The sequence below is a fragment of the Pistacia vera genome, unplaced genomic scaffold (assembly GCF_008641045.1).
Source record: "Pistacia vera cultivar Batoury unplaced genomic scaffold, PisVer_v2 Contig646, whole genome shotgun sequence".
NCBI classification, from domain to species: domain Eukaryota; kingdom Viridiplantae; phylum Streptophyta; class Magnoliopsida; order Sapindales; family Anacardiaceae; genus Pistacia; species Pistacia vera.
Genome location: NW_022196497.1, coordinates 507,893 through 524,578, shown reverse-complemented (window position 1 = coordinate 524,578; position 16,686 = coordinate 507,893). Strand labels below are relative to the sequence as shown.

General features: G+C 35.5%; 3 protein-coding genes and 1 non-coding gene across 5 annotated transcripts; all 4 read right to left on the bottom strand.

Annotated features, from left to right (window-relative positions):
- Positions 1 to 1,349: 1,349 nt before the first annotated feature.
- On the bottom strand, positions 1,350 to 3,349 carry LOC116111627 (60S ribosomal protein L11). The gene is made up of 3 exons (XM_031397784.1): positions 3,198 to 3,349; positions 2,736 to 3,082; positions 1,350 to 1,733 (listed from the first exon to the last, which is right to left on the bottom strand). The coding sequence occupies exons 1-3, from the start codon at positions 3,198 to 3,200 to the stop codon at positions 1,535 to 1,537; spliced, it is 549 nt and encodes a 182-aa protein (XP_031253644.1). The 5' UTR covers positions 3,201 to 3,349; the 3' UTR covers positions 1,350 to 1,534.
- Positions 3,350 to 6,620: 3,271 nt separating this feature from the next.
- Positions 6,621 to 8,508, bottom strand: LOC116111628 (60S ribosomal protein L11). The gene is made up of 3 exons (XM_031397786.1): positions 8,425 to 8,508; positions 7,963 to 8,309; positions 6,621 to 7,004 (listed from the first exon to the last, which is right to left on the bottom strand). The coding sequence occupies exons 1-3, from the start codon at positions 8,425 to 8,427 to the stop codon at positions 6,806 to 6,808; spliced, it is 549 nt and encodes a 182-aa protein (XP_031253646.1). The 5' UTR covers positions 8,428 to 8,508; the 3' UTR covers positions 6,621 to 6,805.
- A 2,406-nt stretch (positions 8,509 to 10,914) lies between these two features.
- TRNAE-CUC lies at positions 10,915 to 10,987 on the bottom strand. Its single transcript has one exon. It is a non-coding gene; the product is annotated as a tRNA-Glu (tRNA).
- A 297-nt stretch (positions 10,988 to 11,284) lies between these two features.
- LOC116111636 lies at positions 11,285 to 15,414 on the bottom strand. Of its 2 annotated transcripts, none has more exons than XM_031397794.1 (3): positions 14,907 to 15,409; positions 13,828 to 14,780; positions 11,285 to 11,914 (listed from the first exon to the last, which is right to left on the bottom strand). In XM_031397794.1, the coding sequence occupies exons 2-3, from the start codon at positions 14,658 to 14,660 to the stop codon at positions 11,698 to 11,700; spliced, it is 1,050 nt and encodes a 349-aa protein (XP_031253654.1). In that variant the 5' UTR covers positions 14,661 to 14,780; positions 14,907 to 15,409; the 3' UTR covers positions 11,285 to 11,697. The 2 variants fall into 2 exon arrangements, with proteins under 2 accessions (XP_031253654.1, XP_031253655.1); XM_031397795.1 differs by having other exon boundaries at positions 11,772 to 11,936; positions 14,907 to 15,414.
- Positions 15,415 to 16,686: the final 1,272 nt, after the last annotated feature.

Below are 16,686 nucleotides of genomic sequence, written 5' to 3'. Positions count from 1 at the left end.
TTGTGAAATTTGGTAACTTTTGCCATATGGATTCAATCATTGAAGGTGTCTCTTCGGATGTCCTTCAGCTCTGTGATTTCAAACTTATGAATATTTTTGCCTTGGTTTTCATATAATTTTATTGTTATAAAAAGAGCATTTTCAGAACTAGAATTCAAGACTGTATAACTTTTATATGCAAATAAAAAGATCTACCTTATGTTTACTTTATCATTTTTGCAGATTTTGAAATTTTACTCATCCTTTTTATCATGGAAGCCATAAAGTAAACTGTCCATGCTTTAGTGTAAAGAATTGGGACAATGTACAATCCCAGTTTGTAGCCATTACACAACTTATTTAGATGGGTGTTAAATGTTTTATCTTATAGTTGTTGTAATCAATGTTTTAAAACCCAACCTGGGGTAAACCCGCAAAGCTTCCGGGTCTCGGTTTGACCAACGGTCAAAACGGTTGACAAACTTTTAAATTAAGCAAATATACCCCTAAAAATTAAGTGAAGTCCCTATAGGTTTGAAATTATCAAACACACCCCAACTGCAAATCGCTGGAGACTGATTAGCGGCGGCGACACCCCAGATGCAACCTCAATCGTCCCTTGAGTCCATTTCCATCAAATTAACCCAAGATCTGGCCGAAATAGGTTCGATTTTGGCCAGATCACCGACGTCGACTTCGGTTCCAGGCCAGATCCCATCGATTCCGGCAACAACAACCTCCCCATCACCCCAGAATTACCCTTTTTCTTCCGACCAAAACCCACCTCACCCCACCGCCGTTAGCCCTGTCATCACCGGAAAAATCTCATCGTTGTCACTACCAGTTTTGTTCGATTTCCGGTCGATTTACTCACGGAAATCACACTTTCACCACCATTACATTCACTGGACATTGATCTTCAAAAGCCCCAACATGCCGACAGTTAATTTTTCGCCGATCATCACCGGAAATCCTAGGGTATTGGATGAATAGGAAAAAATTAAACCCAACCCGTTGAAGCTCCGGGTCCCGATTCAACCGGCGGGCCGGGCCGGGGGTTTTAAAACATTGGTTGTAATACAAATAAAGTTTCAACAAGCCAATGTAATGGTTGGAAGGCTAGCTTTTAATTACTCAACTTACTGGAAGAGGAATTCGAAATGTTAGGTTAGCACTTAGTATATAACAGTATGATTTAAAAATGTGCTGACGTAACAGCCAACCGTTGGACTGGTTGAACCGTGACCTGGCCAACAGAGAGGGTTGCCTCCAGTCCGGTTTTTAAAACAATGCTGGGGAACATGTCATCCGGCCAAGTTAAAATTTTCTTAAGCTGCAATGCAAACAGATACAAGTTGTTGCACCGAGTATCAAGGCAAGAAGTAAGCATTACTACCATTTTCTAATAAATAACCAAAAGACCACCACATATAGTACTTCAAAATCCACCAATTCAAATCTCTTCAGAGAAAACATAAACTGCTCATAAACATAAATCAGACAACTGGCCAAAACTTTAAAAAGTAACAACTCAACAAGTCTGTAACACTTCTTCTTAAGCTCCAATGTTTTGGGCCTTGTTAAGGATGACTCCTTCATATTTCACCTGGAACCATTTCATTGCATCCTCCTTTGTAACTCTATGCTGAATTCCAACACGTGCCTTGCATCTGCGGCGGCGACCAACACGATATCCTGGGCGCTCAAGAACAACATAGAAATCCATACCATAGATACCAGTTGAAGGATCATACCTGAAAAGAGAAGATACAATACAACAGTTAACTTTAAAATCCCAGAGTGAGATAAAACACAGTACGACCATTAACTTCAAAATTCCAGAGTGAGACCTCAGAACCTGAGATCCCTAATACACTCATAACAACCATGCATAAATAAGAAAATCTGTACTATTTCTTTGTAACAATCTCATTCTACAAGACAATACATAATTAAATTATTACATACTAGAAGCCAAATTGAAGTAGTACACAAACGAACCATATTAGTAAATACGTATGCAGCATATGCCTATCTCGTCCAGTTGATCCATAACAAGACTACAAGAGCAATGTTGGTAGCTTAGTCCGAAATATGACATCCTGAGAGACTACTATTTTCAACAAGAACTTCAGTCCTTACAGTCTAGAAAAAAGAACATATTATATATAGACATGCTAGGGTTTAGTAAGTCAGAACTGAACCCTAGCAATGTCAGTAAGTAATCCTTATGAAATTTATAAAACATTCATATCCCTTGAGTGTGGCAATCTAGTTCTAAGGTACACCCCCTCATCCATAAAGGAAATGCAAGACACTGGAACTGAAATAGACTAAAGAATAACTTCCATAAAGACACAGAAGCCACAATGTATGCGATGACTTCCATATGTTCCGAATAGGACATATATGTATGAGCTTCAAGTCAGCATCAACCCTGCATTTGACTTCAACATAGGCATGAATTTCAGATTAATATGTGAACACACATATTTCTATGCTCACTCAATCTTCAGGAAAATCATAAGTTGCATCACTATTTTACTACATCATCTCAACTGATAAAGCCTAAAAACTTAAAACACTAAAGCATAATAGTGAGCATATGGAAAATTTTCTCGCTAGAAACATACACCCAATACTGCAAATGGAATATTTTTTTTCCTGATTTACCTGTGCATTGCTTGAAGTATGGAAAAGTAATGATAAACAAGACTCAATGGAAATGAACAAATAACGAATAAAATGGAACTTACTTGATACCGAGATCAATGTGCTCCTGAATACCGAAACCGAAGCAGCCAGTTTCGCTGAAGTTGCGTCTCAAAAGTTCGTACTCCTTAACCTTCAAACCGCTTTCCAAAAGCTGCATCGCCTTGTCTCCTCTAACGGTAACGTAACAGGCAATCTTTTCGTTCCTCCTGATTCCAAAGGACCTGACAGTGTACCTAGCCTTGGAAAAGACAGGGGTTTGGCCACTGAGTTGTTCGAGAACCTTGGCGGCACGGGTGAGTCTATCCCCACTTTCACCCACGGAGATGTTGAGTACCAGCTTCTGTACTTTTATTTCTCTCATTGGGTTCGCAAGCTTCTTCTCCGACGCCTGATTTAATAACATAAAAACATAAACACAGTCAATTAAATGATACGGAAATTTTCATACAAGTACGAAACGATAAAAACTTTGCTTGAAAGAGTGAGTGAGTGAAAGACAGAACCATTGCAGTGTTGTGGTTTGCTGAGGCCGATGGAGGGGCTGATGAATCTGAGGATAGTTAAAGAGGCGGGGAAGCTAAAACCAGATGAGGGAGAGGGAGCCAGTTAGGGTTTTTGTAATCGTCCCAATACGAATAGACGAAAGTATCCTCAACAATAAGGGCCATATTTAAAAAGGCCAAATTATTTTGACCCTGAACCTACTGTGACAACCCCCTTTTCCACCGATAGTTATGAAAACAAACAAGGCTATCCTCATTTTTTAGGGTTGAGTGGTTCTGAGTACCCTGTATTTTTCAGGGGAATCAGGTTGGAACCAGAACCTAAAATACAGGTTCCAGTTCCTTACCCAGGTACCCTGTAAAAAATCAATTACCCCACTATTAGTTTAAAAAATAACAAAAATACCTTAAAAGTTTACAAATACAACCCTAACAAATTAAGAAAACCTATATTTAGTAGTTTTCAACTTTTGATTACTTATTCATTTGTATCCACTATGACTCATAAATCCTTTAATCTCTAGGCAACATTTGAATTCAATCAATTCACCACAATTCACATAAAATTTCTTAATCAAAACCAAAACACAAACAGGTTCCAATCAAGATACCCGCTTCAAGTTCTTTTCCTAGGTTTCGGTTTCAGAACATGTAAAAATCGGAACCATAACCTACCCACATAGTGTCTGTTCTAGGTTAGGTTTTGGTTTTGGTTTCGGTTCTACCCGTAGGTTCCGATTCTACCTGTTGTCCATGCTCATCCCTATCATTTTTAAAAGAGTTATTATCTCTCACCTCGCCTAAAGTTTAACGAAATATTAGCAAAACCCCTAAGAAGGCAAATGTGTAAAATCAATCACATTTTAGGATTGGGTAAGGTTAAATTGTTTAAATAAAGAAAAGAATATAATTAATTTTATGTATTTCGTATGTTATGTAATTGTTATCGAGGTTGGGTCAACTCGAGGCCAAGTTTCTATAAATTCTCACATTCATTCATCCCTCTCATATCCCTGATTCTATGGGCATAAATATAATTTCTTCCACTACTATTTGTAGCTTCGAAATTTGTTGTGCATTCCCCACCGCACAAAACTAGGTTTTATGGCCACTCCATCTCCATCTCATTGGGTTTTTCCTCCAAGCCTAATAATTATTGGTTTGATTAATTCTTGACAAATTTTTTTATTACTTAAATTATTATTGTAATTTGGGTTTTTGATGAATCTTTCAATAATTAATTTAAAAAATAACATATTCCAAAGATAACAACAATAAGGGTAAACATGTTATTTCATGAATCAAAGATGATCAAATAATATTTTATATCGATTAAAATCAATGTTATTGGTGGCCATCCCTTGTCCTTGCTACGATTGAAACCTAAGACTCCGTAGTCTCTTAACTCCTCAATCTATCATTCACTTCATCAAGGCCACAAGGGGTGATTAACGAAGATCAATGTTGGGAGTAACTTTATATATACCTCTTGATTGTATCAAAGTTGTACTTTGAAGAAAGGCCAACAATGGCGAATGCGTTGAGCCCTCCTTTGTAGTTTCCCATGATGATGAAATTATAAGTTGTAGCGTCATAGGTGTTGAAGGCTCTCTTGATGGTGGTGTTGCTGATGATTTGATCAAGCTCAATGGCAAGCGGAGGAGGAGGAGATGGCGGGGGAGGTGATGGTGGAGAAGGAGAGGCCAATGGTGGTTGTTGAATGAGATGTGGTGCTTTGATTAGAGTTTGTGTTGATTTTGGAGATGCAAAATTTTATTTTATTTTATTTTATTTATGACAATTTACATATTTTGAGCTTCAGTCCGCATCAACCCTGCATTTGACTTCAACATAGGCATGAATTTCAGATTAATATGTGAACACACATATTTCTATGTTCACTCAATCTTCAGGAAAATCATAAGTTGCATCACTTTTTATTGTTTGGGTGGAAGTGATGTATGGGAAGTATATATTACAATCTTAGTACTTTCAGATTACCCTTTCTGAATGATGCGTTGCAGATAGTGGATTGTTTGTGAAATTTGGTAACATTTTGCCATATGGATTCAATCATTTGAAGGTGTCTCTTCGGATGTCCTTCAAGCTCTGTGATTTCCAAACTTATGAATTATTTTTGCCTTGGTTTTCATATAATTTTATTTGTATTAAAAAGAGGCATTTTCAGAACTAGAATTCAAGCCACTGTATAACTTTTATATGCAAATAAAAAGATCTACCTTATGTTTACTTTATCATTTTTGCAGATTTTGAAATTTTACTCATCCTTTTTATCATTTGGAAGCCATAAAGTAAACTGTCCATGCTTTAGTGTAAAGAATTGGGGACAATGTACAATCCCAGTTTGTAGCCATTACACAACTTATTTAGATGGGTGTTGTAAATGTTTTAATCTTATAGTTGTTGTAATCAATGTTTTAAAACCCAACCTGGGGTAAAACCCGGCAAAGCTTCCGGGTCTCGGTTTGACCAACGGTCAAACCGGTTGACAAAAACTTTTAAAATTAAGCAAATATACCCCTAAAAATTAAGTGAAGTCCCTATAGGTTTGAAATTTATCAAACACACCCCAACTGCAAATCGACTGGAGACTGATTAGCGGCGGCGACACCCCAGATGCAACCTCAATCGTCCCTTGAGTCCATTTCCATCAAAATATACCCAAGATCTGGCCGAAATAGGTTCGATTTTGGCCAGATCTCACCGACGTCGACTTCGGCATTCCAGGCCAGATCCCATCGATTCCGGCAACAACAACCCTCCCCATCACCCCAGAATTACTCCCTTTTTCCTTCCGACCAAAACCCACCTCACCCCACCGCCGTTAGCCCTGTCAATCACCGGAAAAATCTCATCGTTGTCACTACCAGTTTTGTTCGATTTCCGGTCGATTTACTCACCGGAAATCAACTCTTTCACCACCATTACATTCACTGGACATTGATCTTCAAAAGCCCCAACATGCCGACAGTTAATTGTTCGCCGATCATCACCGGAAATCCTAGGGTATTGGATGAATAGGAAAAAATTAAACCCAACCCGTTGAAGCTTCCGGGTCCCGATTCAACCGGCCGGGCCGGGCCGGGTTTTAAAACATTGGTTGTAATACAAATAAAGTTTCAACAAGCCAATTGTAATGGTTGGAAGGCTAGCTTTTAATTACTCAACTTACTGGAAGAGGAATTCGAAATGTTAGGTTAGCACTTAGTATATAACAGTATGATTTAAAAATGTGCTGACGTAATCAGTCCAACCGGTTGGACTGGTTGAACCGTGACCTGGCCAACAGAGAGGGTTGCCCTCCAGTCCGGTTTTTAAAACAATGCTGGGAACATGTCATCCGGCCAAGTTAAAATTTTCTTAAGCTGCAATGCAAACAGATACAAGTTGTTGCACCGAGTATCAAGGCAAGAAGTAAGCATTACTACCATTTTCTAATAAATAACCAAAAGACCACCACATATAGTACTTCAAAATCCACCAATTCAAATCTCTTCAGAGAAAACATAAACTGCTCATAAACATAAATCAGACAACTGGCCAAAACTTTAAAAAGTAACAACTCAACAAGTCTGTAACACTTCTTCTTAAGCTCCAATGTTTTGGGCCTTGTTAAGGATGACTCCTTCATATTTCACCTGGAACCACTTCATTGCATCCTCCTTTGTAACTCTATGCTGAATTCCAACACGTGCCTTGCATCTGCGGCGGCGACCAACACGATATCCTGGGCGCTCAAGAACGACATAGAAATCCATACCATAGATACCAGTTGAAGGATCATACCTGAAAAGAGAAGATACAATACAACATTTAACCTTAAAATCCCAGAGTGAGACCTCAGAACCTGAGATCCCTAATACACTCATAACAACCATGCAGAAATAAGAAAATCTGTACTATTTCTTTGTAATGATCTCATTCTACAAGACAATACATAATTAAATTATTCATACTAGAAGCCAAATTGAAGTAGTACACAAAAGAACCATATTAGTAAATACGTATGCAGCATATGCCTATCTCGTCCAGTTGATCCATAACAAGACTACAAGAGCAATGTTGGTAGCTTAGTCCGAAATATGACATCCTGAGAGACTACTATTTTCAACAAGAACTTCAGTCCTTACAGTCTAGAAAAAAGAACATATTATATATAGACATGCTAGGGTTTAGTAAGTCAGAACTGAACCCTAGCAATGTCAGTAAGTAATCCTTATGAAATTTATAAAACATTCATATCCCTTGAGTGTGGCAATCTAGTTCTAAGGTACACCCCCTCATCCATAAAGGAAATGCAAGACACTGGAACTGAAATAGACTAAAGAATAACTTCCATAAAGACACAGAAGCCACAATGTATGCGATGACTTCCATATGTTCCGAATAGGACATATATGTATGAGCTTCAAGTCAGCATCAACCCTGCATTTGACTTCAACATAGGCATGAATTTCAGATTAATATGTGAACACACATATTTCTATGCTCACTCAATCTTCAGGAAAATCATAAGTTGCATCACTATTTTACTACATCATCTCAACTGATAAAGCCTAAAAACTTAAAACACTAAAGCATAATAGTGAGCATATGGAAAATTTTCTCGCTAGAAACATACACCCAATACTGCAAATGGAATATTTTTTTTCCTGATTTACCTGTGCATTGCTTGAAGTATGGAAAAGTAATGATAAACAAGACTCAATGGAAATGAACAAATAACGAATAAAATGGAACTTACTTGATACCGAGATCAATGTGCTCCTGAATACCGAAACCGAAGCAGCCAGTTTCGCTGAAGTTGCGTCTCAAAAGTTCGTACTCCTTAACCTTCAAACCGCTTTCCAAAAGCTGCATCGCCTTGTCTCCTCTAACGGTAACGTAACAGGCAATCTTTTCGTTCCTCCTGATTCCAAAGGACCTGACAGTGTACCTAGCCTTGGAAAAGACAGGGGTTTGGCCACTGAGTTGTTCGAGAACCTTGGCGGCACGGGTGAGTCTATCCCCACTTTCACCCACGGAGATGTTGAGTACCAGCTTCTGTACTTTTATTTCTCTCATTGGGTTCGCAAGCTTCTTCTCCGACGCCTGATTTAATAACATAAAAACATAAACACAGTCAATAAAATGATACGGAAATTTTCATACAAGTACGAAACGATAAAAACTTTGCTTGAAAGAGTGAGTGAGTGAAAGACAGAACCATTGCAGTGTTGTGGTTTGCTGAGGCCGATGGAGGGGCTGATGAATCTGAGGATAGTTAAAGAGGCGGGGGAGCTAAAAACAGAAGAGGGAGCCAGTTAGGGTTTTTGTAATCGTCCCAATACGAATAGACGAAAGTATCCTCAACAATAAGGGCCACATTTAAAAAGGCCAAATTATTTTGAGCCTGAAACTATTGTGATAACCCCCTTTTCCACCGATAGTTATGAAAACAAACAAAGCTATCCTTATTTTTTTAGGGGTGAGTGGTTCCAAGTACCCTGTATTTTTCGGGAGAATTGGAACCTGAAATGCAGGTTCTGGTTCCTTGCCCAGGTATCCTATAAAAAATCAATTACCCCACTATTAGTTTAAAAAATGACAAAAATACCTTAAAAGTTTACAAATACAACCCTAACAAATTAAGAAAACCTACATTTAGTAGTTTTCAACTTTTGATTACTCATTCATTTGTGTCCAATGTGACTCATAAATCCTCCAATCTCTAGGCAATATTTGAATTCAATCAATTCACCACAATTCACATAAAATTTCTTAATCAAAACCAAAATACAAACAGGTTCCAAGCAAGATACCCGCTTCAAGTTCTTTTCCTAGGTTCCATTTTTGAACATGTAAAAATCGAAACCAGAACCTACCCACACAGTGTCGGTTCTAGGTTAGGTTTTGGTTTTAGTTTCGGTTCTACCTGCAGGTTCCAATTCTACCCACTGTCTATGCTCACCCCTATCATTTTTAAAAGAGTTACTATCTCTCACCTCCCTTAAAGTTTAACGAAATATTAGCAAAACCCCTAAGAAGGCAAATGTGTAAAATCAATCACATATTAGGATTGGGTAAGGTTATAAATAAAGAAAAGAATATAATTAATTATATGTATTTTGTATGTTATGTAATTGTTATCGAGGTTGGGTCAACTCCAGGCCAAGTTTCTATAAATTCTCACATTCATTCACCCCCTCTCATATCCCTGATTCTATGGGCATAAATATAATTTCTCCCACTACTATTTGTAGCTTCGAAATTTGTTGTGCATTCCCCACCGCACAAAACTAGGTTTTATGGCCACTCCATCTCCATCTCATTGGGTTTTTCCTCCAAGCCTAATAATTATTGGTTTGATTAATTCTTGACAAATTTTTTTATTACTTAAATTATTATTGTAATTTGGGTTTTTGATGAATCTTTCAATAATTAATTTAAAAAATAACATATTCCAAAGATAACAATAATAAGGGTAAACATGCTATTTCATGAATCAAAGATGATCAAATAATATTTTATATAGATTAAAATCAATGTTATTGGTGGCCATCCCTTGTCCTTGCTACGACTGAAACCTAAGACTCCTTAGTCTTTTAACTCCTCAATCTATCATTCACTTCATCAAGGCCACAAGGGGTGGTTAACGAAGATCAGTGTTGGGAGTAACTTTATATATACCTCTTGATTGTATCGAAGTTGTACTTTGAAGAAAGGCCAACAATGGCGAATGTGTTGAGCCCTCCTTTGTAGTTTCCCCTGATGATGAAATTATAAGCTATAGCGTCATAGGTGTTGAAGGCTCTCTTGCTGGTGGTGTTGCTGATGATTTGATCAAGCTCAATGGCAAGCGGAGGAGGAGGAGATGGCGGGGGAGGTGATGGTGGAGAAGGAGAGGCCAATGGTGGTTGTTGAATGAGATGTGCTGCTTTGATTGGAGTTTGTGTTGATTTTGGAGATGCAAAATTTTATTTTATTTTATTTTATTTATGACAATTTTATACTTATTTGATTCTGAAGATGGGGCCTAGAGATCAAATTAGTGGGGTGGGACAATTCACTTCCCTTCATCAAAATCATGCTTAAATAGAATTTGTTTCATTTCATTGGACAATTCTAAACAAGAGAAAAGTTGCCTGAAAAGTCATTGAAAGAGAGATAATGCTATTTATACAAAGAGAGTTTGTACAAACTTATGTGTCATACCACAAAGCATGTCATATGGTATTGAGTCCTATGTAACTTAATGTCACATTAATATTATGTAGGCCCTTATGTCACATGGCATTTACATGGTGTACCACGCAAGTTTGTACAAACTTTCTTTGTATAAAGAGTTTGTATAAATAATATTAACCATTGAAAGAGTATTTTGAACCTAAAACATGCCAGATTGAGGTGGAGAAAACTACACAAAGTTCATGTCAATTGGAACCCATTAATGTCGTGAACTTTTGACATGAACTTTCATGAGAAAGTCATATGTGATGGCTAAGGATCAAACTTTCATATAGATGGAGCCAAAGACTGGGCCAATGTTAGTTTCTCAAACCAAAAGTAGTTTCTCAAACCAAAAGTTATAGCAAAACAAGAAAGTCATTTTATGATATTTAGGGGACAAATAAGTTAAAAGGGGGGCTTAAAATGTAAAATAGTTAGGCGTCAAAAGAAATTCGGTGCTGAAAATGTAAATTGGCAAAAATAATTGTTCCGTTGCCGGGACTTGAACCCGGGTCTTTCGGGTGAGAGCCGAATATCCTAACCACCTAGACTACAACGGATGTTGATAACTATCTTATCAATATTTTTATTTATATTTTTAATATAATTACTGAATAATCCGGTTATTTGTTGTGTACTAGACAACATCTTGGTCGAAGGATAAAAAGTAAAAATAAAACTAATTGTACCGTAACGGAGTGAAGTTATGCAAGGGCATTACATATAGATGAATGGATCCTAGACATACATCACTTGTTATTTGTCACATGCATTATATAATCTGAGGTATTTATTTGTAAATGCAGTATTAACGTCACCCAATGTTATTTCTCTAAACATATCGATAACACTGGAAACTGGAAGTAAATGAAATTGATCACTCATCGCCAATTTTTCAACTTCTGTAGGAGGCCAGTGTACCGAATAAAATACATGAAAATAACTTAATATTTCACTTTCTGTAAAGTTTGAATGAATAACCAATTTTCTGCTGGTATTTACAGTTGGAACTCCTGAATAAGAATTGTAAATATTCCATGTGCGACAAGTACCGTCAAACAGTCTGAAATAACAGATACATAGGGAGGAAAAAGAAAACTGTATTCCAGAAGTAAAATACTGCATGATTTTGCATATCCTGGTTGTCAAGGTGGGCAACCTTTTAAATTCTGCAGGCTCGAATCAACCGTCCTGGTAATGAATATATCTACTAGAACTTGGTTGAACATGATGCAAGGGAAGGGCCATTCAAGTTTTTATTCACACCATATTAAAACATATTTACACGAAAAAACCATGGCAGTACAAAAGCTATCACTAGGCATGCCATTAGGAAGTTACAAAATGGCTGCCCCCGCCAACATCCACTCCTTTCTGATGAGCTACTACTTCCTCCGATAAATCTATGCTCGTTCCATTCCTCCATAAATCTGAAATCCCCAACACCAGTGATATTTTTCGCAGTCTGGCCACAAATTTCACACAACCTGTGGATCACAAGAAACAGGTCTACAATACTCAGAATTCCTTGACAGAAACTGTTGTTCAATGCAAACTTGAGAAGTATCAACTGTTGATTTGAGATTGAATAGTATATCAAAACAAAGAACTTTACCAATTAAATTAGCTGAAACCCAGGGATGTGTCGATTCACAATAAAAACCCAATAGATTCCACCTTTTTCTTATATAAGATAATTTAGTAAGAACCATCTACAAGGACATGACCTAGGTACTTTAGGAGCATACGAAAGAAGCACTACAAAATGGAACCAGAAGAGAGAAACAAGTCTGAAGCCAATATTTTGATTTGAGGGGGGACCAACCAAATCGGAAAAATAGATAACATTGCCTTAATGGCATATGAAAATGAGCATATATAATATGTAGTCTTTTTCTTTCCAATGTTAAAAAAAAAAAACAAAAAAAAATTTATGATTACAAATAAAGATTACATAAATATAAATAACATATAGTAAATATTAAGAAAGTTCAAAATATTCAAAGCTTATTTTTTTATTTATATTAATGTGATTGTTAAAAATCATTTAAAATTAAGATATGAATTGGAGAGGGTAAGTGATAATAGAGAGACGATGATAAACAGGAAAAAAAGAAAAGAGAAGTGGATTTAGCATTTCATAAGTTAAAATAGAAAGAGACAACAAAGTTGAAAGAACAAAAATAAAATAAAATAAAATTTGATGTTTGAGGCATGAAAAAGGCAAATAAAAAAAATGACATAATTATGAAAGCATACTAAGTAATATTAAATTCTAACTTAATTAGGGAGAGACAAGTTGATCTTGGGGAGGCAAATTCAATAAAAGAGAGCAATTTAATATTACAACAAAACTAATGGCTCGCCACTGGAGAAAAATGAAGTAATGGACATCCATATCGAATTTGTTAAATATTCAGTGCTCAAAGCACTATGTAACATGATTAATATTACAACAAAACTAATGGCTCGCCACTGGAGAGAAATGAAGTAATGCACATCCATATCGAATTTGTTAAATATTAATGCTCAAAGCACTATGTAACATGATTAATATACATGCATAACGATATGGGTAGGATGTACACACAGTAAAAATGCACAAACACATGTGAATGATAAAGATGTCACACACCGTACATGCCTACACATGATACTTTCAGTTACTACGAACCATAAGACTGAGAGTCTACTCAAACGGTATTCAATTTGAGTTTCACATAAGAGTAATCTAATTAAATTAACTTCTGATTAACGTTGCTTCTGTTATTGGCTTCTAGGAATCATATTAGTCGAGTTTCGCATAAAATTGAGAGTCCACTCAGACTCTATAATTTAAATTCAGTATACTCAAACTTAATAAAATGATATGATTCCTAGAAGCCAATAATAAAAGCAATCACTAGTCAAAAGTTATATGACACAACAACTCATAATCACAAGCACTAAGACCTATAGTCAAAATCAAAAAGCGCAAATACTTGTAATTTGCAACTGCAGCCATATGCCAGCATTCAACATATTTTACACTTTACAAGACCTTAAGCTTTAAGGAAGAAAGAGACAACATTCCCTATTATTTATTTCCTCTGCAGTACTTGGAAATTCTTTATTAATTTAAGCTCGCAAACTTAGAGTTATGTCTGTTTAAAGTTCAGATATTGACAGATAAAAGAATTTCAAACAGCATTAACAAGCCAAACCTTATAGTTATCATCAACAACAACAACAAATAATAATAATAATAATAATAATAATAATAATAATAATAAAATAGAGAAAGCCAACCTGTGAAATGGTACATCTTAATCTAACATCAACTCAAATGCATACTATTTCCTAAAACTTTTATGTAGAATCTAAAAAAAGGTCATATTTTACATAAACAAGAAATGTTTACCTGTTTCCTTTTAGCTTAAACCATGCCTCAGCACAATGGCTATGTGCAATGCCAAGCTCATCTTTACACCCACAACCAAGATGAATTAAATCCATAGTGGAACTATCAACAGTATCTGTAGCATCTGTGGTTTCCAACGATTGTTCAGAGTCTAAGTGACAAATCCTACATACCTTTTCCTCATTCCCGCTCTCCTTAGTTCCTTTCTCATCTGCACCACCACATTTAATATCAATCACACAGGATTGCTTCTCCACTCTAGAATTCTTTCTCTTCAGCATTTCCACCAATGCTTTACTTGAGGTCCGTTCATTACCTTTTACTTCTACTAATTCATTATTGTCTCTGCTAACACCAGCTGTCTGATCCAAATTTACCACAATAACAGTCTCTGGCACTTGATCAATTTGACTCCCAACACTTTGCCGATCATGCGTATTCTGTGCTTCCGCAACTGTATCATTTGACCCCAGTTCATCAATTTTCGATCCAGAACCCCCCTTTTCTCCACTATAACTCGTACTTTCTTCTGAATTACTCACACTCAATGTATCTACTCTAACCCCATGAACCGAATTGCCCGAATTCTCAGCAACTACTCTCCTATCATCTGCCTCATGATTTATAACCCTCTCTTGCCCTTCTCCTAAAGTTTTACTTAACTCAACTTCATCAATATCTCTCCCAACACTCGAACTTTCAATTGAATTTTTCCCAATAACAGTGTCTAGCACAGCCCCATCAACCGAATTACTAGAATTCTCACCAGTTGCTCTACCAACTTGACTCAAATTCTCAACAATTCTATCACTCTCATGAGTTTCTTGATCCATTAATCACATATAATCAAAACCTCCCTCAAGAATTTTCAGAAACGGCAAAATAGATAAATATATGCAACCAACAGTATTATCTATCTTGATTGCATAACAGACACTGTTATCATCCCATCCCTAAAAGACACAAACATTTCATAAGAAAAGGAGCAATGATGAGAATTAACAGTTAAATAACTCCAACAAAACTGAATCTTATGTTACAAAAAAAAAAACAAACAAACCCAGAAACCAGATCGTTACCTACTCCATTTGTTCACTCCAATTCCACAGAAAAGACAGCTCCTCCAATCATCCATCAACAAGAGCGTTTACTTTAAACTTTAAACCCGGGAACAGAGATAAAAAAAATGGTTTCTTTTTTCATTAAAAAGAGAAAAAGCAAAGCAGATAGATCTCAGGTTAGAGAATTAACTAGAACAAGTACTGGGTGTTATTTATATATAATCATATAATTAAAAAGAAAAAAACTGAAACTGTATAGATAAAGGTTAGGTGGGGAAAAGAAAAGGAGGAGTTGGAGTTGGAGTGGGAATAAATCAAATAATCAAAACCTTAATGAAGTGGATTAATGGTGGATCAAGTTTGGAATTTGAAATACAAAGAATACAATACAAGTTGGAGATTAATGCTTATCTTGTTATGTTGATGTATTTGGATTCTCCAACTGCATCTGCATGGAATAGTATCTTTTTAATTAATTAATTGTTCAAGTGACGTTTTATCTTGAATAGGTAAAGACTGAAGACGTGAAATGGGTGGCGGCTGGCCGTGTTGGTACTGGTGGAGGTTAAATTAAATTGAAATATTGAATGCTCCATTTTTTAGGTAAGTAAAATTACATTTTTGTTTTCTTTTATTTGTTTGAGTTGTCAGAGTTGACCACAAATCTTTAATAAAATAATGGTACATTACGTATCCTTAAAATGTATTATTTTTATATTTTTAATTTTATAAGCTTGTCGTTGTCATGACGCGACTTTGCTTCTTAATCCTTTAATTCTATGATTTGATTTTCATTTTTTATATCTTTTATTTATTCATTAATAATTTAAAACGTAATATATAACTCTTCCGGAGTCTCCATTTATAACCTGTATTACTCCGATAAAATATTTTTATAATGATACTTTATGTAGTAATAAACTTTATATAATCATAAAAAATTATAATCCTAATTTAGGATAGCTATAAATAAGAATAAACTCTACATTATAATAAGTTATAATTTTTCTAATCCCCACTTTAAAAAAAGCTATCTCTATATAGTAATAATTATTTGTATATTACTAAAAATATATACGTTATGTGAAATTAAACATTTAAAATAAAATAAAATATTTATTTAAAATTGTTTATGACAATGATTTATGTTTTAGAGTTGTTATCACATCTTTTACTTTACGAGTACCCACTAACTCGTTAGTATGGATACCTTTTTATTGAAGCCAAAATATTTTTAGTTTCTCAAGCATGTTTAAAGTTTCATGGCACGTGACTTTTTGTATTTCTGTACTATTATCCTTAGGATTATTTCATTTCTCTTATTATCCAATTGCAACAATGATTTCTCCTTTGTTAAAGCATACACGATTTGTTGCTCATTTGGATAATCGAAGAAGACATTAATATCCATTCGATTAGTGTAATGAAGTTGTCAAATCTGATCACTCAATTCTATAGTGACTCTTTTATTCTCCTCATCCACTTTATTTGTAACTTACAATTCATTGACATTAATGGTCCTAATTTTGCAGCATTTAAAACCATTGACAATCTGTGGCTTCACATCAATTGACCATGCATCAATTGCATTTACAGTTTCATCAATGACACTTATTTTTCCTGGTTCTAAGAAACGATCTTTTATCTGTTTTAAAAGTAGACAATTGAAGCGCTGAATTGAAATCATAATATTACTAAAATATGAATTGAAATCCTAATATTGTACTACTAAAACATGAATTATAAAATAAGAAATCAAAACTATAATTTTTGTAAGTACATCTCCATTAAGTTATAA